Source organism: Idiotropiscis lumnitzeri, chromosome 2 (assembly GCF_059441095.1).
Source record: "Idiotropiscis lumnitzeri isolate Australia: NSW breed Sydney's pygmy pipehorse chromosome 2, RoL_Ilum_1.0, whole genome shotgun sequence".
NCBI classification, from domain to species: Eukaryota; Metazoa; Chordata; class Actinopteri; order Syngnathiformes; family Syngnathidae; genus Idiotropiscis; species Idiotropiscis lumnitzeri.
The window spans coordinates 3162072-3183872 of NC_142392.1; the positions used below are offsets into that span (position 1 = coordinate 3162072).

Consider the following 21801-nt stretch of genomic DNA (forward strand, 5'->3'; position numbering starts at 1 on the left):
GTCAGTGCTCGTCTCTCTCTCTCTCTCCCTCTCTCTCTACATTTTTCTTTCTGCGGGCGTCTTGAGATCTGCCCATGGCATAACTGCTTTCCCACCTGGGGGAGCACATGGAGCCACGGCTGTTGATTTGCTAACCACTGACAGATTTACTGTACTTTACTGACCTGTTTTATTTATATATACATATATAGTGAGTGAGAGAGAGAGAATATTGTCCATTTTTTTTCTTGTCAATATTTTCACAAAATGTGTTTCAACAAAATCTTAGTCCTGAGGTGTGCCACAAGGTTGTATCCTTGGCCCCTTCATGTTTTCTTCGTATTTACAATATTCTCAGCCATAAAACAGCCATATCTTATTTGCGTTCCCACCGGCAGAAAATCATATTTACAGCATATATTGGTGGTTTGTCTTAATCGGGTCGATATATGAATGATGTCGCGTGTGTACACAGCCTGCAGCCGCATTTATCGTGTTAGCGGCTCATGAACGTATTTAATAGCTGACATGTCTGCGATTTGCATGTGCATTGAGTGTGCAGCACATTTGTGTTTATGCATCAACATATGTCCATCGGGTGCGACGGCGCACCAGCCCCGAAGGCTTCTCAGGCCGAGACAATACCCGACGATGTTCTTTTCTCCGCACCTGCGTTATGCTTTCACGGCGACAAAAGATGTGCTCTTCCTCTTTGTGGACGCCTTTATTTCCATGACTCACATCCCAAAAATAGTGCTTGGCGTAAGCCAAAAACTCTTTGTAATGACGAGGCCTGGATGTCTTTGAGCACACAAACACGGCGGTCGTGTGGTTTGTGAATGTTTGGCATGCGGACCAGTCATCGGGTACAATTGGCACGCGATTGCTGAATGAGCACATCGTTTTTGTGCTGCCTTTCGAACCTCATCCCCTCCCTCCCCAATCATGTTGTAGGGAAAACAGAGCTATTTAAAAGTTGCGTCAAATTGACCCCTTAGGACAAAAAAAATATATAAAAAAAATAAAAGTTAATCTGGATTTTTTTTTAATTATAACATTTATATACACAAATATCAATTATTAAATATTATTGTTAGATTATTTTGTATTAGGATCTCAGGATTGGACATGCAGCTGTACCTAATATTTTGACCAAGTGATTGGTTGCGTTAAACGGTGCTGCTCACCCCAAAAAAAAATAAAAATAAATAAAACAAAACACAAAAAAAACACTACTGCCCCCTAGTGGTTCCTGATGGGTATTATGACATTGTCATTTAGATACACTGTTTTCATTTTAATACATTTTACTGTTGAATTAGGTTGCATGAACATTTTAATGTTATTTTCACAGTTTAAAAAAAAAAAAAGTCATCATCCATTCGCGGTGATTATTTCTTGGACAAAAATTTCATTCTGTTGCCTGTGGAAAAAAAAGAAAAAACAAACCGAATTAGATGGGGATGACGAAGACGCAGCATCGACTAAAAACTGATCAATGTCCTCACCTAAACCTTTGAGAAATCTATTAACTCTCCGGTGTTCGCTCTCGTGGATGGTGTCGAGATATTCGTGCACCCTCATTTCAAAAAGCCCTGAGGAGACGTTTAAAAAAATAAAATTATTTGACGACAAAGCGGGGGAATTACCCGTACCTCTCAGACTAGGCGCGTGTTGCTCCCTCTCCTGGATGAACCAACGGAACATCTGCGTCTCCATGAAGACCTCCAGGAAGCGCCTCGTCGTCTTGGACGGGACGGCTTTCCGGAAGGCCTCCCGTTGGAAGGAGCAAGGGACGGACGGCGCCGAGGAGACGTCGTCCTCCCGTTGGCTGAAGAAGAAGAGCGGGTAGTGGCCCACCAGCTCCACGAAGAAGCGGACAAAGGCCTCGGACACAACGGTGCTCAGGTGCTCTAACGAGGAGACGAGTCGGCAAGATGGGTGATTATCCGATGTCACGAAAAGAAGGTTTCGCCACTTTACCGCCGATTGTGTCGCCTCCGCCGGCGAGCTCTCGTCTCCTCTCCAAAACGTTCTCCAGAGCGGACTGAAGCTTCCACGGCAGGATGGAGTCCTCGTCATCCATCTTAAAAAGACGCCCCCTCAAATAAAACTAGATGTTCTCCACATGCCGGCTTTCACAAACAACCCACCTGTTTTAGGAATCGACTTTTCCCCAGATTGACGACCAGAACCTGCGCGGCGACAAATCAGCATCATTAAAGAAACTCCACGTCTTGGCGCGTAAACATCTGGCCAACCTCTTCCAGGGGCAGCTCGGCGAGTTGGGGCAAGGCGGCGGACAGCAAGCCCACGATGAACGGGGTCGGGGTGCACGCGATGTCCAGCATGGCCGAGGGGAGCACGGGGATGTAGGTGTGCTGCCACACGAACGGGTAGAGGAGCGCCACCACCGCGTGGCAGCACTGGGACAGGGTACTAGAAAAAAAAATTGGGGATGAGTTTCTCTCTCTGATTCTGAAAGGAGCAACCAACACTTCCATCACGACGTCTACTCAAGTCAGTGTTAAATTCCGCCATCTAGTGGCGAATTAGTATATCCTCCATGCAACACGTCCAAACCTGAGTTTATCCGCCGTAAAGACCACCCTGCGCTCCAGAAGCAAAGACGCAAACACCCTGAGAAGAAGCTTCACACTCAGGCACGAGAAAAGACACTCAAAGTCCACGTGCTCCAAATGCGAGTCGGACGGTCGACGCAGCTCCATCACCTAGCGGGGGGCGGAAGGGAGGAAAACACGGCAGCTAGGAACGCCCATGCTCACCTCTAGACTTTCACCGACACATTGTACCTCCGTGCCCGAGCCAGGTAGGAAAGTCTTGACTGCGACGGTCCTGCCCGGAGCTGGAAACTGAGCCTCCATGATGGCTCTCATGAGCGGCTGCACCAGCGCGGGAGACAGAGCCCGCCGCCTCTCCACCTCGTCCAACACCTGCAGTGGAGAAGTCACGGAATTCAGTATCCAAACGTGGAAGAAAAAAAAAAAAAGCCTTACCTTGGAGAACAGTTTAAAACAGCCGAGGCGGCTGACGATGCAGTAGACTTCTGGCAAACGTTTTCCTCTACCATTGGGCTGAAACGCAAAATTGGACGGCATGAAATGAGGTGATGTTGGATCATTTCACGCACACATGCTGCCCTTTCCCAGACACACGCACTTCCTGTCTTCCCACCAGCATGCCAACATTTCTGGCGCGGTTATTTACTCAGCCGTGATCGGCGGTATTTGGCCGCTTCCTGTTTTATGATTTACCAGTAAACGGCGGCAGTATCCGAACCTCCTGCTCCCGTCCTCGCCAGTCAAGACGAACGAGAACATCTCACTAGTGGAGGGATAAGTCATGTTAAAGACACAAATGTAGACGTGATTGGCATGTTATGACTGCGGGGTTTTGAAAATAGACTCTGCCAATGATGATGTCAACTAAGGGTGGGTAAAGTAGGGCCCAGGGGCCACATGTGGCCCCCCTCTCTTCGTTATTCTGGCCCACTGAGCATTTGCGTAATCAACTAACGGATGGATGGATGATGTCTGTGAATGCAAATGTTCCATTTGTGAACAACATTGGATGCCGAGAACTGGAGGGGTCTTAGAGTACAACCTTGTGGAACACCGCAGATTTTTTTCCCCTCGCTTTTTATCTCAAAATTGGTGAATTTAAATGTATTATTTGATTTTTTTTAAATAATTTTTATTAAATAATTTAATGATAGATTGATTCAAATAAAATTTATTAAGTGAAAAAATAAATCCTTAAAATAGGTTAAATGTCTAATTTAATATCGATTTAATGAATTTATTAAAATGATTAATAAACAATACACTTAAAATGAAAAATAATATTCTAGGAAACTATCGTATGTATTATATATATTTATATAATAAATAATTGTAACTTTTTATCTTATTTATTTTTCTTTCATCCATGCCCAAAATGTGGCCCTCGAGGACGCAAGAGTTTGCCCACCCGTGGTATAATCTCAGAGGGCCTTTTTCAATCCATCCATATGACATTCCTGTGAGCTTGTATGATTTATTTTTTTTGCTTACAAATATGCCGTGACATTGCCTCACCTCGGGTAGCTGTCTGCCGGCTCCCAGTCTTTCGCATCTGGGAAGCAAAATTTGGGAATAATCTTGAGCTGATCCTCTGTCTCCCTCAAGAATTTGAAGTTTCGCTCCAGCTGTAATACAACAACAACAACAACATGACGTTATAGCGTGCCACCAAATATGGAACATACCATGTCTGACCTTTGGGGGGAACTGCTGTGTGACTTCGGGGACGTAGTGTCCGGCCGTTTTGGCCTTCTGAAGCGACACAACCAGGAAGTACTCAAAGAGCTGCCGATGGTGATTACTATCCAAGTTTCTGGTTTTGGTGCTGCTGCACCGGAGCCCCGTTTGGCTTGGGGGGCTCAGTATGGACTGCACCGAGACCAACCTCTGTTGGTGCGCTGCGTCGGAACAAAGAGTCCATGAAGGAAAAGTTACAAAGCTCTTCAGAGAGGTTCCCTACCTTTGGCTCGCTCTTCAAGTTCACTCTCGGAATCGCTGTTTTCGTCGGTCACTGTGAAGAAGAACGTGAGACTCAAATCGCGAAGGGCACTTTGACGTCAAAATTAAATCGAACTGGACATCCTGAAGGTGATCACCTCTCCCTGAGCTGGTCTCCGCATAATGGTAAATCCTCCGTAAGTGTTTCTTCCCGATCCGAGTCTCAAAGATCCCGTTGATCCTCAGGACCACCTTGAAGAATAATTTTTAGCACTCCAGCGGAATCAAGACAAATCTCGCACTAAACATACTGTTGGTATCCTGCGGTAGGTGCGGCTGTAGTCGTCCGAGGATGACCACGGAGTATCAGTCGGGGTCGACGGGGGGCTGGGTTGGGATGGGGAAGCAACTCCGCTGTTCTGCCGGTTACCCCGACGCAGGTCCAGCAGCTTAAAACTCCGACCGGAATTCTGTCTAAAGAAGCCGGGCCTTAAAGCCTGGGGAGAAGAACTCTCAGAATGACACCACCGCGAACAGGCTGCAATTTTAGAATCCATCAATCCAAGACGAGACCCCCCCCACCCACGAGATAGTGTCAGAACCTTGCTTGTGTCAGCACCAGGAGAGGACGGTAACGAAGACCGCTGGGAGCATTGACTCTCCAACTCAATGTCCTCATACGGGTTCTCTTTGTCTGGAACAAGACCAAAGAACAGGGTTCCAGGTGGTCTGGAGCCTTTCGCCACTGCCACATGCTTAGTTTTGTGGTTGCCATGGTTACCCAGTATGTCTTCATAGTGATGCTCCAGAGTCAGTGAGAGCGTTGAAGCTGGCATGTCTTCATACTCAAGTGTTTTCCTTTAATAAATTATAACAAATAAATATTTGTAAGGGAACTTGAGGGGTCAAAATCTATAATATTGCGGCACATCAGAGAATCTGAATTTTGTTTAAAAACACTAAATTCTCGTATATACTGTAAGCATTTGTAGAACTTGAGGGGGCCAATGATACAACCTTGTGGAACGCCTAAATTAAAGCAATATTTTTATAAATGCAAAAATTATTTTTTACTAAAGAATAATAGCAAAGTATTTTATAGAAATTTAAACTCAATAAGAAATTTCTAAATTAAAGCAATAAAATTTTTATTTAAAAAAACAAATGCAAAAATTATTTTTTAATAAAGAATAATAGCAAAGTATTTTATAGAAATTTAAATTCAATAAGAGATTTCTAAATTAAAGCAATGATATTTTTATGAAAAAAATAAATGCAAAAATTATTTTTTAATAAAGAATAATAGCAAAGTATTTTATAGAAATTTAAATTCAATAAGAGATTTCTAAATTAAAGCAATGATATTTTTATGAAAAAAATAAATGCAAACATTATTTTTTAATAAAGAATAATAACAAAGTTTAGAAATTTAAATGTAATAAGAAATTTCTGTTTACCTGTTGTTTTGGTTTTGTCGCCCCCTGTTGGCTCCAGGCAAAGGCCTTGAGGCTGTTTTGGGCAGCGGAGGAAGGTTGCGGTGCCCTTTGCTCTCAGGATGCTGGAAGGTGCGCTTGGGCTTGGGGAGCGGGTTCACAGTCGGAGACATGTTGTCTTTCCTCTTCCCCTCCGCTTGCTTGTCCTTGCTCGGCGGGCTGAAGTAGTTGCCGAGCTCCGGGGGAGTCTTCCCGTGATTGGGTCCCATGGCGTCCAGCTTCTTAAAAAGAGCAAATACGGCCCGCGTATCTTCGTTGCTTTGTTCTAATGTTTTTGTTGCGTTTAATGTCTTCCGTGGAGGCGAGCAAGGCCTTGAATCAAACGTTTCCACGTTCTCTTTCTGCTCGTCGTAGGCTCCGTTATTCTCCGTCCTCGATTCTGCGCCCACGTTGTCTTTATCGCAATGGATTTTCAGAACTTGTGCTTTCTTGACATTTTCCATCTCACTCTGCTCACCCGTGCTCTTCAAGCACACACAGGAGGAATTTAAGAGTTCTTTTCCTTCCCAAAGAGTGATCTTGTCCTTGATGTTGCCGCCGCTGCCGCATACGGAGCGCTTGTTGCCTACCAGGAGTCTATTCTCATTAATCCGACGGTCCGAATTGGGCCTCGGGTGAGCCATTGTGAGCTAACGTTGCTACACGCTTTTTTTGACGACAGATCTTCTCTCACTGCACTGCTTTAATCTAAACAGATTAGGAAACGAGAGCAATTTTGAGCGAGTGAGTCACAAAGTGTGGCATTAATACTGTTAGTGGTTCACAGGCGCCCTCTAGTGGTCAATCAGTGTTCTAACTGCTTTTGATAGCGTGGCTATTTATTTTTAATTTAGTACCGTCCATTTCAGTAGAGTTCAGTTGTATTTAACTTTAATGTGCAATAGATTTTAATTTATTCTTTTAGGTGGTACTACAAATAATTGGCTAATTCATCAACATGATAAAAATTAATTTGAGCAAAATTAATTTTAAAAAATGTATGTCGTTTGTTTTCCAGCCCATTCGCCTTGCAAAATACTTAATTATTATTATGAAAAATGTATGCATGAGGAAAAAAAATCTAAAAAATAAATTACTTTAAAAAAATTTGTTAAAAATTCGTTGACCAGCGTTAGGATTAAATTAAATTTGAATATGTGTAATAACCTGGTTATACTCTACTTGTATATATTTTTGATGAACTAATTGGTCAGTGAATTTGTTGACAGCAATAAAACACATATTAGGAAAAATAAACAATTTTCCATTCATACAAAAGTTTGCACACCCCAGCCTCAACAGAACAAACAGTTGCACTCATACACTAAAAATAAATCTGACATTTGCCATTCTGCAGCAAAAAGCCTGAACAGACTTTTAAAGAGGATCGTGAACTCCCCAATGAGTCACTTGAGATCGTCCCGTTCCAGCAACGGTGGGAAAATGGAGCCGCCCGGAGAGGCCTATGAACCCCGAGCGTCTTCCTCTCATCGGCCTTTGTAAAATAAACACATAGTTGGATCGTGGCCCGTTTCAGCAAACGATTATGTTTTAATAAATAAACCAGAGGAAACGGAAAGCCCTAATTGGCGAGATGTTTTGTTGGCGACCGCAAGGCAAATGTGGCTTTTATTTCCCAAGCACCGGATTAAGTTTATTGTTTGTAATGTTCTGCTTTTCTGTCCTTTCTGATCCTTTTAATAGCCACTGTGACGACTTTGCACCTCAGTAGGACTTGAGTATGCATTTTCGTTTTTACTGCCATGGGGGCTCTTTATTTTTCTCAAGTTTCAAGCGCATATTTGTCGGCCAACCTGATTGCAGGCTTCACTATAAGAAAAAATATTTTGAGGCGAACTCACTATCAATACTTAACACTCGATTAAGTCACATTAAATTCAAAATAAGTTTGATAGATTTTCAACTTACCTCCCGGTACAATGCACTCTCCTCCTGCAGGAAAAGCGGACTTGATGCAATGGGTGTTCCATTAAAAGTTTCCACCACTGTGACTTGGAGACACTTGCATTCGAAGAGGATTTTTCTATCTCGCTCCATTCATTTGCTTCACTACATTCATCTGCTGTCATTCACGCTCCCTGCACGGAGCCTGAGCTCTTTCTCTCTCTCTTTCTCTCTCTCAAGGGACGTTGCACGCGTCACAGGCGACTTGAATTCAAGCAAATAAGATGCACTTTTTTTCCCCAGTCATTCTTTTTCAAATATGGTCAATAGGCATGTGTTTGTAGACAAATTAGGTTCATTAAAAAAAATGATATGAAATTCTTTATTACGCCAGATTCTCAGAAGCAAAATATTCTTCATCTATGGCCTTATTTAAAAGAATTGTTTAAAAGAATACCCTGTGTCCTGTGCGAGCCTAAAAACTCAAATTCTTCCCATTGATCTGAAAGGCACATACAAGTAAAGTGGTTTTTGTTTGTTTTAGTTTTTTTTGTTTGTTCAGCAGTGACTTTGGAATTTGATCAAGACGATAGTTCATAAAAGGAAAGAACTTCTTACTTCCTTGTGTCAAGTTATCAATATGGAGTTTTCTGTATAGAACTGACAGAAAAAACTATTTTTACTTTGGTACATTTCAATCTGTACTTTTTAACGTTTACTGACGAAACGTGTTGAATCAATAACCTAGCAGAGTATATATATATATATATGTATATATTGTAAAATACACTTTCAATTCCTTTCCAGTTGAAATGCGCCTAAGAGTTGTAATACGACCCCTGGCCTGCTGGCGGCGGTAGCGGCCCGCAAAACCACGTGCACGCCCCGCCGTGACGTCACACTGACGCGTCTGTACTGTAAACAGATGTTTATGGTCCAAGCTGCTAGCTTATATAGCAAGACACGAGCACGAAGGTAAGAACCATCGCTGTGTTTTTTGTTGGTTTTTTTTTTGCCGTTTATCAACTAAAATCGTTCTTTCGTCGTTTCCTTTCTTGTGGGCTGTCTCTTTTTTTCCCGAAGAAATTGATGGAGGTACAAATGGAGGCTTAGTCGCAACATTTAAAATGCTTAGTTGGTCTCCCAATGAGGCACATGACAACTGTTCGACGTGTATCTCTCTCGCTCGTTTATCTCTCTAAAATTAAAAGCAAACTACTGAAGGTAAAAAAATACTTGAACATATTCATGTCAGGCGAACATTTTTAATTCACCACGAGGGATTGTCATTGTTTGTAAAAAAAAAAAAAGCGAATTCTTGTAAAAGAGCGTCGAATCTTGAGCCGTTAATCGTGACCGGTGCTGCGTTCAAGGTACAAAAAGACACTTGCAATCGCATTTTATTGCTGTCATTTCCTGTACGCAGTGAGATTGAATAAAATGTCTTTTTTTGTGTGTGTATGTGTGTTTTACTCAAGTAAATAATGAAATAACTTGAAATATTGTGATACAGCCAGTGAGCTCTTTTTTATTGCTTTCACTGGTGCAACGTGAGAGGGAATAAAATGACATTTTATTGCAAGTCAATGAAACTTGCACACGCACTAATAAAAACGAACTTGACATGGAAAGCTCTTGTTACTAAGCAACGTTTGACATTGACTTCCCTCTTCTCAGGCACGGTGTCTTTTGCCCCTGTGATGTGCTTGCACCGCTTGGCCTTTTAGCTCAACTCCCTACCCGTCCTTCCTCGATCCCCACCACCCACAACCAATCTCCAAATTCTCCTACTCCTTCCAGTCGCCCCTGTGATGCCTCCCTCGTGCTGTGGCTACCTGTCACAGTACACCCATCATCACCTGGTTGTGTTCCTCCTCACCTTCTTTAGGTAATTTGTCAAATGTAGATGTGTTTTTTACATCCGAAAACTGTGTGGTGTGCTTGGTGTTCAAATTTTACTCTCAGGCGGGCTTGTACTTTTTTCTTTTTTTTTTTTGCACGGACCTCTGGAATGTAGTTTCGAAACAAGGTGTGAATCCATGTCAGGTATTCATGCGGGTCAAAAGTCTTTGGTGCACATGTTGTCACGATAGTTTTTTTGCATCTCATGCAAACTGGTTTATTTCTAGACCTGCTGCTGTGCCTTCATTTGTTTAAGGTGTGCTGCTTATGTTAATGTTTAAGTACTTGTTCTGGTGAGGTGGAGCGAAGCTCTTCAAAAAAAAAAGATAATGTGGTTTCCTGCACCGTTTCCTGTTTTTAGACTCTCACTCTGGTGAGTTTTTCAGAAATTCATGGGAAAGATAAAGAATAAATAGAAGCGTGCCAGTCAGCTCAAACAGGGTGGTTTGATTTATGTATTAATTTTTAATTTGCTTTGCAATTTTAATAGATTTTCCCCATCAGGTGATGGAAAATGTCTATTTCTTCAGAATTGAAATAAAAAAAAAAGAATAGTCACTATCAGCAAGTGAAGTGACAACTGTCCTCGTCATGTGAATTCTTAGCAATGATTTTTCTCTCCCGTCCCAGCTATGTGTTCCTGCACGCATCCAGGAAGACGTTCAGCAACGTGAAAGTGAGCATCTCCGCCCAGTGGACGCCTTCTCCTCAAAATGGCAGCGCCCCCGCTCTCTTGCCCGATGAGGTACGCCTTCTTTTCCCGCCGTAGGAACCTCCAAAGTCCAACCATGAGCTCTCATTTCCCAACCCGCACATCCGTTTGTTTTAGACGTGGGAGAAAAACCGACTGTTCGCCAATGAAGAGCAGGCGACGCTCTTCTTGGGCGCTCTGGACTCCATCTTCCTCTTCTCCTACGCTGTGGTGAGGCACCAGTGGTGTTTTTGTAAACTGATAACTCGTGATAGACCGATTTATCGACTGGGCCGATATTTGGCATTTTGCTGATTATCAGCATTGGCCTTTTTTTTTTTTTCAACTATCAAGGCAGATACTTTTTAAATCCGGTTTATTTTGGCTCACTGCAAATCACTTCCCTCTCTCTCTCTCTCTCTCTCTCTCTCTGCTGTGCTGGTGGCCCCGCCTGCAGAAGCAGATTGGCCTGCCCACAGCACCATCTCGGCCTCCATGACTACTCATAATCGGTTTCGGTATCTGCCCTGAAAAAAAAAGCATATCGGTCTATCACTACTGATAACAAAAAAATAAATGAATCAAAAATCTAAATCGGTCTTCCTCCACACAGGGTTTGTATCTGAGCGGCGTGATAGGCGACCGAGTGAACCTGCGCTATGTGCTCTGCTTCGGCCTGTGCGGCTCAGCTGCCGTGGTGAGTGTGGCACATAGCGTGCAATCCTATTTCCGTATAGTCGATGCTTTTACGAGTATCGAGCTATCAGTTGTCCTCGGTGTCATCTTACCGTCCGGTATTTTTGTCTCGCCCCTGTTTGTACAATCGAGCTCATCCGCATCCCTCATCAAGCCAAGCGCGATAAAAAATCGGTAAATGGCTTTTTGTTGATGATGCAATAATGTGCGTGCGTGTGCGTTTGCAGAACTTTGTGTTCGGCACGTTGACCGAGTGGCTCCACATCTACAACGTCTACGTCTACTGTGGCCTGTGGGTGCTCAACGGCCTGCTGCAATCCACCGTCTGGCCCTGCGTGGTCGCCGTCATGGCCAACTGGTTCGGCAGGACCGGGTGCGTGCGTGTGTGTGTTTGTGTGCCCTCTTATCAACGCGCATCAAGAGGGATAAATTTGCACAAAGGCGAGCATTCATCATCTCTGACGGAGATGCCATCGAGGCTTAGCAACAGGACTTGTCAAGGAAATGAGCGGGAGGAAATGTGTTTGTTTTGAGAGGGCGGTGTTCAAAAATGAAGAGGTCGTCTTTTTTTTTTTTGTGTGTGTGTCCAGGCGTGGCTTCGTGTTCGGCCTGTGGAGCGCTTGCGCACATGTGGGCAACATCTTGGGCGCCTTCTTGGCATCCAGCGTGCTCAAGTACGGTTACGAGGTATGGAAAGCATGTTACGTCACATTTATTATTATTTTATTTTATTTTATATTTTTTTTTAAACCTTAGCTTTGCAAGAATCTTGGAAGATTTCTTGCTATTTTCCTCGAAAATTGGTCAATTAAAATCTGTTTAATCCCATTAAATGATTGGTTGAATAATAGTCAAATCAAAACTATTGCAGAGTATATATATATTTTTTTTAATTCATTCATTATTTTTTTTGGTTTTGTTTCTATTCATTTATCTCAATTAGTCCTGCAACGTATTTTAATAATTGATTCGGCTGTCTGTTTTTTTTTTTTAACTGTTTTCAATTAACCGCACGCGATGAATCACATTTAAAAAAAAAAAATAAAAAATCAGATTTCCATTCCTTGATTTAATAACAGGGCTTTATTTCAAAGTTTTCAAAAAATACTCAGTTGGTTTTAATTGAGGACGAGAGAACTTTTGAGAGGCTGAAATTCCAAGAATTTGGCCAATTGTAAATTACGCAGGGTCTTGGAATTATTAATTAATTATTCTAATCGATTAACTAGATAATCGATTAATCGTTGCACCTCTTATCTCAGTAACTGTTTAATAGTTTTTTTTTTTCCTAAATAATACAATGAAACTATTTTTTAAAAAATTTTACAAATGATAATGATCATTGTTTTTATCGGAATTAACAATATTTACAGATTTATAATTAAAAAAAAAATATTTTGACTATTTCCTTTGACCTCATCTCCAAATGACTTCTTCAAAATGACTCTCATGTGCTTCCTCTTTTGCAAGTATGCCTTCCTGATAACGTCCGTGGTGCAGTTCGCTGGCGGCGTTGTGCTCTTCTTCGGCCTGCTCACCTCCCCAAGTGAAATCGGTAACTAACGTGCTATTAAATCCGCTTTTGCAACACCTTGTTTTTGTTGCCGATGTCGAAGATTTGTGTGCGTCAGGTCTGAGTATCGATGGTCAGACGGGACTCCGCCCCGTGGACTCGGACACCCGCAGGCCTCTGATAAGCGACGAGGAAGAGGAGGAGGATGTTAACGACCGTCACGGCCACTCAGTGCAGCGGCAGGACGAACCGCCGGACGAGTCGCCGAAAGCCGTGGGTTTCTTCCAAGCGTTCTGCCTGCCCGGAGTTCTGCCGGTGAGCTGCCAGCACTTCCTGGCTAATGATTTCCCGACTGAACTTTAACCCGTTGGCGTGTGCTCGCTCTAGTATTCCCTGGCGTACGCGTGCTTGAAGCTGGTCAACTACTCCTTCTTCTTCTGGCTTCCTTTCTACTTGAGCAACAACTACGGCTGGAAAGAAGTCGAGGCTGACCGGCTATCCATGTGGTATGACGTCGGGGGGATTATCGGTGAGTGGTGCACCGGTGCGAATGATGGAGTTTTAGTTTATACATCCCAAAATCTTTTTTTTTTTTTAATTTAATTTAATTTTCCTCTCTTATGATATCAGGCGGAACCATTCAAGGTTTGGTCACGGACTTCATGGGAAAGCGGTCACCAGTGTTGGCTTTAAGTCTTACACTCGCCATGGCTTCTTTGGTGGGGTACAGCCGTGAGTTGTCACTTTTTTTTTTCTGCACCCAACATGATAAAAACAGGGACAAAAAGTTTGGAGAGTTTTTTTTTTTTTTTGCAAATGTATTCACCACCTTTACTCATTTTTTGATGCACCCTTGGCAGAAATCCATAAATAAATAAAATATATTTTTTAATATAATTGGCAGGGCAGTCGATTAAATTATTTTAGGAATTATATATTTTATTTTATATTTTTTTAATTAATCAGTAATCTGTATTTTTTTTATTTTCTGCCAAAAATTGGCCTAAAAAATGCACAATTTTTTTTTTAATGTTTTAGCATTTTTTAGGGCATTTTGGTAATATCGTCTTTATGCATTGTATGAAAAACTATTTTAGGCTGTAAATATAAATGAATTAAAAAAAAAATTAGGACCATTATAAACCGCGGCCTCCAGCCCTCTACCTCCTGAATTTGCACTGCCGCATTTCAGACTCGCCAAACGACAAGACGACCAACGCCGTCCTGCTGGCCATCACGGGCTTCTTCATCGGCGGTCCGTCCAACATGATCAGCTCGGCCATATCCGCCGACTTGGGGCGGCAAGACGCCATCAGGGGCAGTCGGGAGGCTCTGGCCACAGTCACCGGCATCGTGGACGGCACGGGAAGTATCGGAGCAGCTGGAGGACAAGTACGCGTTTTCCGTTTCATGACGGCGTGTCAGGAATGTCGATTTAATGAATGAATGTTTTTTTCCAGTACCTGGTGTCACTCATTGAGAGCAAGTTGGGCTGGATTTCCGTGTTCTACTTCTTCGTCGTCATGGTAAGACGATTGATAAAATAGTCGAAGCAGATAATTACATGACTTATAAGTGCCTCAATTTTTTTTTCACATCAAATTGCATTATTTGACAAGACATTATTAACATCCCAGACAGGGGGCAGCATTGTTTTCATCGCCCCCCTGCTCATGACGGAGCTGCAAGCCATGTGGCGAGAGCGGCAGACGCGGCATCACCAGCTCTGAGACAACCGTCTCCTTTTGACCTCCTCGAACGGACTTGAAACAAAATCCCTCCGGAGGTGAGTTTCCTTTTCCTCCGCTCCACCCACGGTGGCGATTGAAGAACGACCAGAGGATGGCGTCCTCTCTAAAAGACTTGACACGAGCGTGCGCATCTTCTTCAGCATTTGCAGTTTGACTGTCCGGAGCTGCGAAATGTACATATTTGAAATTGCTGTAAATACTAAAAAAAAAAAAAAAAAATGCACAGTGGTGTTACTTGGAGACATATTGCAATCCGGGCTTGCCCATAGATGACATAGATAATGCACTATATTTAAGTCTTGAGATTTCATAGTCAACCTCCGCCTTTTCATTTTCTCATCATCGGGTTAAAAGTGTCCTTTCACTGATTGTTTGTTTTCCTCCCCATCATTCCAATTTCCTTGAATGACTGCAACACTAACGCTCTTGTCGTTTTGAGTCTTAAATGATATGTTGACTATCAGTCGGGCGAGAATTAATCCTCTTAAGGTGTGCGCAAGACAACTCAGTAGAAGTCAAAAAGGCAGACTTTGTGTAAGTGCAGCACAGCGCGCCTTTTCCATGTCCATTTTTATCTGTATTTATGTGCACATTTCAGCACGTTGGGATGTGTGCAAGAGCATTTTTGTTTTAAATAAATGGGCCTTGCAAGATGAATGTGTGGCTTTATGAAGCGCTCAAAAGTGTGCAGTGTCGCCTTTCACCACCAGAGGGCGCTGTTGACCAGCGAAGAAATCTCACACGCTTGAACTCCATGAATCGAAATTATTTTTATTTATTGGAGCACATGTAATAAAACGGCCAGCCCAGCAATCAGAATCTCTTCAACAATTGCAAACAAATGTATGATTCTGTTTCAAAATCTCACATGATTACAAATGGTGTACAAACGATTATCATATCATTTATGCAGAATACAAAAAGGCTGGCAAAGATTGCATGAAGGCTAGCTTGATCTTCTCGAAAGACGATGAGGAAATTGTGCCCAATGGGAAAGTGTGAGGAACCAAAAAAAGCTTAGTAAAGAGTTGTCTTTTTTTTTTTTTTTTTTAAAGATTATCATACAAAAATAGCTCTCTGTCAACAATGTTGAAGTAGTGCAAAGATCTCAGAAATGACACAATTAGTAATCGCAACAAAAAAACGGGATTTTCATCATTCTCAACAAACACAATAAAAATAAGTTATTTTTTTTTTGTCTTTAACACAACCTCGTAAATGTTTGCCACACACACGCGCTACTAAAATAATAGTTTTCTCAAATCAACCCTTTTAAAACCACAACGGTGATTTTTGCAGTGAGTGAGGCGGTTGCAGCAGCAAAGAGAGATTGAGGGATGAAAAAAAAAAAGAAGAGGTAATTAATCATGATACTGCCATAATAAAAAAAAATGACTTGATTCCAAAGCGTTTTCTCAGACGAGCTTACGTCCCCCTCCCCCACTTTGCTGTCAAAGCAACTCAAAGGCCGAGTGAGTGACAACAAAAGCGCCGTGCACCCCCCCTCGAGGTCCCCCGCGAGGGACATCGCTGACTCTTTTACGCAATGTGAAACTGAGCGCTACGACTTTGACCACGAAAACAACAATGAAAAAAAAGAGTACCCCCCCCCCCCCCATCTCTCAGTTTGTCTTTACTGCCTCAAGATGCAAACAACCTGAGGTACATTTTATTTATTTATTATTTTTGTGTGTATTTTACTGAATGAGGTAGTCAAGGATTCATCCAACTTATGACTTTTAAAAAATACATTTATTTTTCTTTTTATTTTATTTTTTTTAACACCCCATCGGCCCCTCTGAAATAATTAAACCACATGACCAAAAATGTTTGAGATGTCCCAACACTTTTTGTCCACATGATGTAGTTACAGTATACAAACTGGCCTCAGCTACCGCCACCTTTTCACTAGTAGCTCCCCAAAAAAAAAAAATAAAAAAACTGGAAACAAAAACAACAAAATAAAGTTTGTCTGGACTGCTGCCGGAATATAAAAGATGTTAAATATCCCTTTATGCGATTAATACAAAGTTAGAAGCGCGTATAGTGTGAATTATTTTTAATTTTTTTTTTTTTGCAGTGTTGTGACGTTTAATCGATGTTTCCTAGCGACCACGGCGGCGCCATAATCACGCAATTTTGGGGGCAACGGCACGCGGATCCACAAACATCTTCTTTGACCTCGTTTTCACGTTGCGCATCAATTTGAGTTTTTTCCACAATGATCTAGCATTGAGAACAATAAATAAATAGTCTTTATTATTCCGATTGCAATTATTAATCAAACCACGTGACCTCATCGTTGAGCCCCCCCCCCCTCCTGACGTTGATCTCTCACCTGCAGCGAATTTATTTATTTATTTATTTTTTATAACCCCGCCTGAGGTTTTGATGGGGGTGTGAAACAACGACGACCAGGAATTGTAGCTCATCGAATCCAAACTTGTTAAGCGAGGCGAGGTGAGCCCCGTTTGTTGGCTGCGAGAGTGCACGTAATATCATTTCACAGTATAGCGAAAAAGCGGAAGAAAACAGTTTGTAGAATCTAAGTTTGAAATGCTACATATGTACATGTGATAATCGGCGCATCGGTCCGAGGTGGTCCTACTGCCGGGTTGGGGTCTTGTAATGTAGAAGCCGCTTCCGCTTCACCTTGAAGAAATCTGCAGTGGGACGACAACGCAGCGGTTGGTGAATCGGGTCGTCGTATTTTTTTTCATAATTTGGTGAATTTACCGGTAATGGAGGCTTGTCTGCGTTTTTCAGGCCGTTGCAGCCGGTAGTACCCCCTGGCGGTCACCTCCAGGTACTCGTCGCCAGATCCGGAGGAGCTGCCGGACGACGGGGACCGCTCGGCCGACGAGGTGGAGCTCCGCCTCACGGGCTTGCCCGACCGCGCCGCTGGCCTCACCGTGCCGCCGCGGTAGAAGGCCGGCACGTCCTGGCGCCGGACCTCCTTCCACTGGACGTGGGATCCGGTGCCCGGCGTGTCTCGGAGGAAGTCGTAGTTCCAGCGTTTGTTGGCCGCCTCCATGTTCATGGACAGCAGCCGCTGGAAGTCGTCGCGTAGCTGCTGGTGGTCCACGGGGCCGAAGAGGTTTCTCCGCACCGGGCCCACTTTCAACCTCAGGGCCTCGACGCCACCCAGGCGTGAGATTTCGGACTCAGTTGTTGACGTCGATGGCATGTCCATCGCCATGTCCCTGTTGGGCAACAAACACGTGAAAAAGGTGAGAGCTCAGCTCCACTCGTGACTCATGAGATGGAACCTTTTTTTACTTGGCTGGTCGACAAACGTTTACTTTTATTTTATTTTGACTTTTGGATGTTATTAATTCGTTTTTAGAGCATGTTTATTAATTTTTGGAAGAAAGTGTTTTTTTTGTTTTTTTAGAATAGTTTTTATAATTTATTTATTGACTTATTTATTATTATTTCGCTTTTATTATTATTTTTATTTATTTTAATAGATGGCATATAATTAACAAGGATGGAAATAAAGGACATTTTTTTTCAATAATTTCAGTTGTAATGACAGGAATAGTTTTAAACTATATATTAAATTTAGCAAGTTATAGTTTTTTTTTTAAGCACTGTCATTTTTATTTTGTTAACGAAGGCGGTTTTACGACATCAGTTTAAATCATGTCAGTAATTTTTGTATAATAATATAAAATAACCTTGTTCCGAGGGGGCGGGGGGCATTTTCTAAAGACTCTCTCATAATCCTAACGCCAATCAAAAATAAGTAAGAAAAAAATGTCCCTTTTAAAATGATACACAAATTTTTATTTCTTGCAGACGCAACGGTTGGAAGCATCTGGGATGTTAATACAACAACAGCAACAGGTGAGTACATGAACACCACATCATTTGATTGACTCGCATCGCACCACAACTTGCTCTGGTGCGTTTGGGCCGAAGGGCTGAAGTAAAGGTGAAGGGTTGCACGTACGGTATACTCATGAGGAATGCTTCATCGCATTCCTCGGCAGATGTCTGACAAAACTAATTAGCACACTGCTGTTGCGTTCAGAGAACATGATCTTCAATTTTACATACAATCTCAAAGTAGCCGTTGGACACACAATTTATCCGTATTTTTTTATCACGAGAAATTGAGTTCTTCAAACGTATATTTGAGCAGATTATGTTATCTGTTCATGCATTGTCTAAACCAGGGTCAGCCAACGTATGGCAAACAAACTATAGATATTCCTTGCATTGCATTCATCACATTCCAAATAACATTTATCATAAATGATGTCCATGAGGACACAAAAGAGGCTGACTCCTTGTATTGTGAGTTAATCTGTCACAACCACTAATTGGTGCATAATCCGAAATGAAATTTGCATTTAATGTCGTCGTCTCAGATTAATTGAGAGGCGGTGGGGGAGAGGGGCTTCATCAGATTATTCATGACCCCTGCGGTGTCTTAATTAGGCCTGTCTGTCTGCATATTAAATAGAATAATAACAGCACCGTCACCAACAGGTGGTCTGCTTAACACAACATGAAACTCTTCCACGGCTTCATTAAAATGACACAATTTTTTATTGGTCATTGCATATGCTCGGTTAAGAAAGCAGAGCTGTGGAAAAACAAGTGGGTGGAGCATGTTGCAAAGTAAAGTAAGCAGACAGAAAGTACAGTAAGTGCACTTTGCACGTCAGACGGAAAAAGCACGAAACCACTGCACGTTTGAACAAATCCAACCACTTGTCTGTGTTTTTCACAAATAATATCGCTCCAAATACACATTTAGATTCGTTCGAGAAAGTTGTTTGCGTCAGAAAATGAAGTGGGCGTGTCATGCAGATCAAGTTACAGTACACTGTGTACGCACTAAACCCAAGCTGTCACCTTTCTCCAAATATAAAAGCATTACAGCTGAGAACTTGGAATTCACGCTGCAAAGGATCGGAAAATTCCGATCGGCTGTACTCGCGGTAATCGATGACGCAGTTTATTTGGCAAGAGGATGTAGGTCAATGAGATGGGACACACAAACCACAACCGCAACTTGTCAAAGCTCCCACCGCACGCAACAATGTAAAACACGCGACTATATCGATACAAAACTACAACGTGTGAGACATTATGGCAGAAAAATAGCAAAAATAAATTTAATAGAGCGTAAAACTTACCATTGAAGTCTGAAAAGAAACGAAGTCAAAATTTCCGACGGTAATTTTTTACAACTGAAGTACACGCCAAAAATACGCGAAACGAGTGGAATAAGACGCGTTCGTGACAAGCTCGTAGAAAACGTTGTCACGTTGAAAGTCCGTCTATGGAGTCCGCGCAGAAGGCTTGCTCTCGTTCGCTTATTTCTACCACTTGGTTGTACGCGAGAAGTCACTCACGTGGTTCCAGCAAAAAAAAAAAAATCATACATTGTACGACCGTTACTTTCAATAACGCTAAAATAACCGTAATGCAATTAAACGCAGCAACACGATGAAAACAACTTTATGCGTACAGCTTTCTTTTTGAAGGAAAAATGGAAAAAACGGACAAATTGACTACCAAAACTAGTATAAATTTTAGAACCTCAATACAAAAGTATTTTAAAAAGGTTACTTACCCTGTTGCCATGTTTGAAACGAATAGTTTTAGCGCGCTCAGCCCCAGACGTGTTGCCCTCTGCTCACTTTGCCTCCTCTGTGCTGCTTTGGGCGCTGCACGGAAACTAGGTCAAAGAAACTTGGCAGGGATTGCCATTTCCCTTCTCCCGCAAAATGTGACACACATTCTCGAGTTGGCCTTGCATCATGTTTTTTTTTTCCCTTTTTCTAGAGCCACGCCCACCTAGTGCAGTCACGTTGCACTGCAACGTGAGCACACTTTTTTTTTTTTTTTTTTGCACTCTTCTTGAAGATGTATAGCCACAACTGTGTGTGCCTTATTTTATGCATGCAAAGGAAAATAAACCTTGTTGTGCGCATCGGTAAACTTTGCTAGATGCAACAGCTTTCTGACCGCACCAAGTGACCCTCGGCGAACAAATTGAACTCATGTTTGTGCTGTTTACTTTATTGCACAAACATGATAAACATTCAAGACAATATGCAAGCAGCCTTTTTATAATTGCCTTGGCAAAAAAAACAAAAAAAAACTATACTGCTATTTTTAACACAAGCCACCACCCAGAGGGCCTCGTTTCGTCTGCTTTAGCTTTGAAACGTCTGCAAATCTTTATTCCATCGAAACAGCCATTGCGAGGTTGTTCTTCCCACGTGATCGCCACGGCTATAGGCGTGCTTACGTCTCTCCTCCGGGATGTATCCCTGTTGAAAAACAGAAATCATGGTTACAATCGTGGTTAGTTTGGTTGGAGTTCAATTGGTTGTTGCACGTGTACTCGTATTTTGAAGAGGGTTAGAGAGTGGCCATAAAAAAAAAAGAATCCTTGGAAGCTCTTCCACTCGTATCTTATCCTTGTACCAATTTATGCTGGCCAACATTTCCCTCCCGTCTCTTAATGAAGCAACTGTTCCCGAACCTGAGACCTGTCCCATTTGAGCTCTCTCATGCTGATACATAATGGCGAGTTAGCAATGCTGACCCAATTCCTCACGAGCAGACTAATCTGTGTGTCAAGTGGCTCTTTATACGCCGTCATATTTGAGGGGCCACGGCTGCAAAACGAGGCCTTGGCTCCAACGGGCGCACAATGTGTTTGTCAGCACGCTGACCTGTTATTTACAGTCAGCTTACTGCGCCACATTAAAATCCTAATCCTCTTCTTGTTGTCTTCGGGCACCGCTTCCCACCCGACACATTTCCTAATCCAGGCCTGCGTGTGCACTATTTGAAAGCATTGTCTTCCCTCGGCAGTCTTTGCCCCTTGAATAAATTAGCTGACCCGAGAAAAAAAAAATGTCCTGTGCAACAATGTGAGTGGAAAAAAAGCACTTAATGTGTTTTTTTATTTATTTTTTTTTTTATACCATTCAGGTGTCACAGTGGGGATGAGATTTGCAGTGGACCACACGCGTGTCCTCCCTCGCCGGAGGCTTTCCGGTGAATTCGGTGGTTCGTCTCGTAATTAAAGGTGTTGCGGGAAAGGGCATGACGTTGTCCTGTGACCGTGAGCTTGGGGGTTGTCCTATTCTTTCTAGTCTTCTTTCTTAATTATTTAAAAAAATATACTTTGTCTTCAATCAAACAAAAATAATTCTTATTTTAAACTTCATTTGTTTTTACATTTTTGTAAAATTTTAGATCCTTTGCCAATAAAATGTTTTTTGATTATGAAATGATTTAAAAAAATATATAAAAAATCCAATATTAGCTTTTAAAACACTAAAATGTATTTCGACACCAGTCTATTTTAGAAACAACCAGCCTCTATAAAAAGAAAAAA

At 42.2% G+C, this 21801-nt stretch overlaps 3 protein-coding genes across 8 annotated transcripts in view; 1 reads left to right on the forward strand and 2 right to left on the reverse strand.

Annotated features, from left to right (window-relative positions):
• slc37a3 (solute carrier family 37 member 3) overlaps positions 1-15082 on the forward strand; it is a 38222-nt gene extending 23140 nt beyond the window's left edge. Inside the window, exons 6-19 of one of the 2 annotated variants that reach the window (XM_088282404.1) lie at positions 8684-8851; positions 9554-9764; positions 10409-10523; positions 10608-10700; positions 11083-11166; positions 11393-11538; positions 11756-11852; positions 12636-12720; positions 12797-12993; positions 13066-13207; positions 13309-13410; positions 13871-14070; positions 14139-14204; positions 14316-15082. In XM_088282404.1, coding sequence (XP_088138530.1) covers positions 9688-9764; positions 10409-10523; positions 10608-10700; positions 11083-11166; positions 11393-11538; positions 11756-11852; positions 12636-12720; positions 12797-12993; positions 13066-13207; positions 13309-13410; positions 13871-14070; positions 14139-14204; positions 14316-14408 — 1497 coding nt within the window. In that variant the 5' untranslated portion in view covers positions 8684-8851; positions 9554-9687 and the 3' untranslated portion in view covers positions 14409-15082. The remainder of the gene's footprint in view (positions 1-8683; positions 8852-9553; positions 9765-10408; positions 10524-10607; positions 10701-11082; positions 11167-11392; positions 11539-11755; positions 11853-12635; positions 12721-12796; positions 12994-13065; positions 13208-13308; positions 13411-13870; positions 14071-14138; positions 14205-14315) is intronic. The other variant, XM_088282412.1, reaches the window with a different exon arrangement.
• Positions 1157-8050, reverse strand: LOC148341273 (DENN domain-containing protein 2A-like). Of its 4 annotated transcripts, XM_088287515.1 has the most exons (19): positions 7901-8050; positions 5957-6679; positions 5281-5357; positions 5102-5193; positions 4811-4996; positions 4658-4751; positions 4522-4572; positions 4257-4459; positions 4077-4186; positions 3255-3324; positions 2997-3074; positions 2793-2933; positions 2563-2711; positions 2241-2418; positions 2133-2174; positions 1963-2065; positions 1635-1892; positions 1488-1574; positions 1157-1402 (listed from the first exon to the last, which is right to left on the reverse strand). In XM_088287515.1, the coding sequence occupies exons 2-19, from the start codon at positions 6613-6615 to the stop codon at positions 1371-1373; spliced, it is 2610 nt and encodes an 869-aa protein (XP_088143641.1). In that variant the 5' UTR covers positions 6616-6679; positions 7901-8050; the 3' UTR covers positions 1157-1370. The 4 variants fall into 4 exon arrangements, 3 of the variants coding, with proteins under 3 accessions (XP_088143641.1, XP_088143640.1, XP_088143643.1); XM_088287514.1 differs by having other exon boundaries at positions 4811-5193; XR_015841098.1 differs by lacking the exons at positions 1157-1402; positions 1488-1574; positions 2563-2711 and having other exon boundaries at positions 1854-1892; positions 2766-2933; positions 4811-5193.
• Positions 15083-16180: 1098 nt separating the features above from the next.
• Positions 16181-21073, reverse strand: cdkn1d (cyclin-dependent kinase inhibitor 1D). 2 transcript variants are annotated; one of them, XM_088288852.1, is made up of 4 exons: positions 20797-21073; positions 20020-20722; positions 17166-17632; positions 16181-17092 (listed from the first exon to the last, which is right to left on the reverse strand). In XM_088288852.1, the coding sequence occupies exons 2-4, from the start codon at positions 20028-20030 to the stop codon at positions 17034-17036; spliced, it is 537 nt and encodes a 178-aa protein (XP_088144978.1). In that variant the 5' UTR covers positions 20031-20722; positions 20797-21073; the 3' UTR covers positions 16181-17033. The 2 variants fall into 2 exon arrangements, with proteins under 2 accessions (XP_088144978.1, XP_088144979.1); XM_088288853.1 differs by lacking the exons at positions 20020-20722; positions 20797-21073 and adding an exon at positions 19580-20007.
• Positions 21074-21801: the final 728 nt, after the last annotated feature.

Coding starts and splice junctions, on each gene's coding strand:
- LOC148341273 (XM_088287514.1), bottom strand. CDS start 6,615: ATGGCTCACCCGAGGCCCAATTCGGACCGTCGGATTAATGAGAATAGA. Junction 4,460..4,521: donor ACTTGAAGAGCGAGCCAAAG/GTAGGGAACCTC, acceptor GTTCCGACGCAG/CGCACCAACAGAGGTTGGTC. Junction 2,934..2,996: donor GTTTTAAACTGTTCTCCAAG/GTAAGGCTTTTT, acceptor TCTCCACTGCAG/GTGTTGGACGAGGTGGAGAG.
- cdkn1d (XM_088288852.1), bottom strand. Junction 17,093..17,165: donor CAGACAAGCCTCCATTACCG/GTAAATTCACCA, acceptor GTCCCACTGCAG/ATTTCTTCAAGGTGAAGCGG.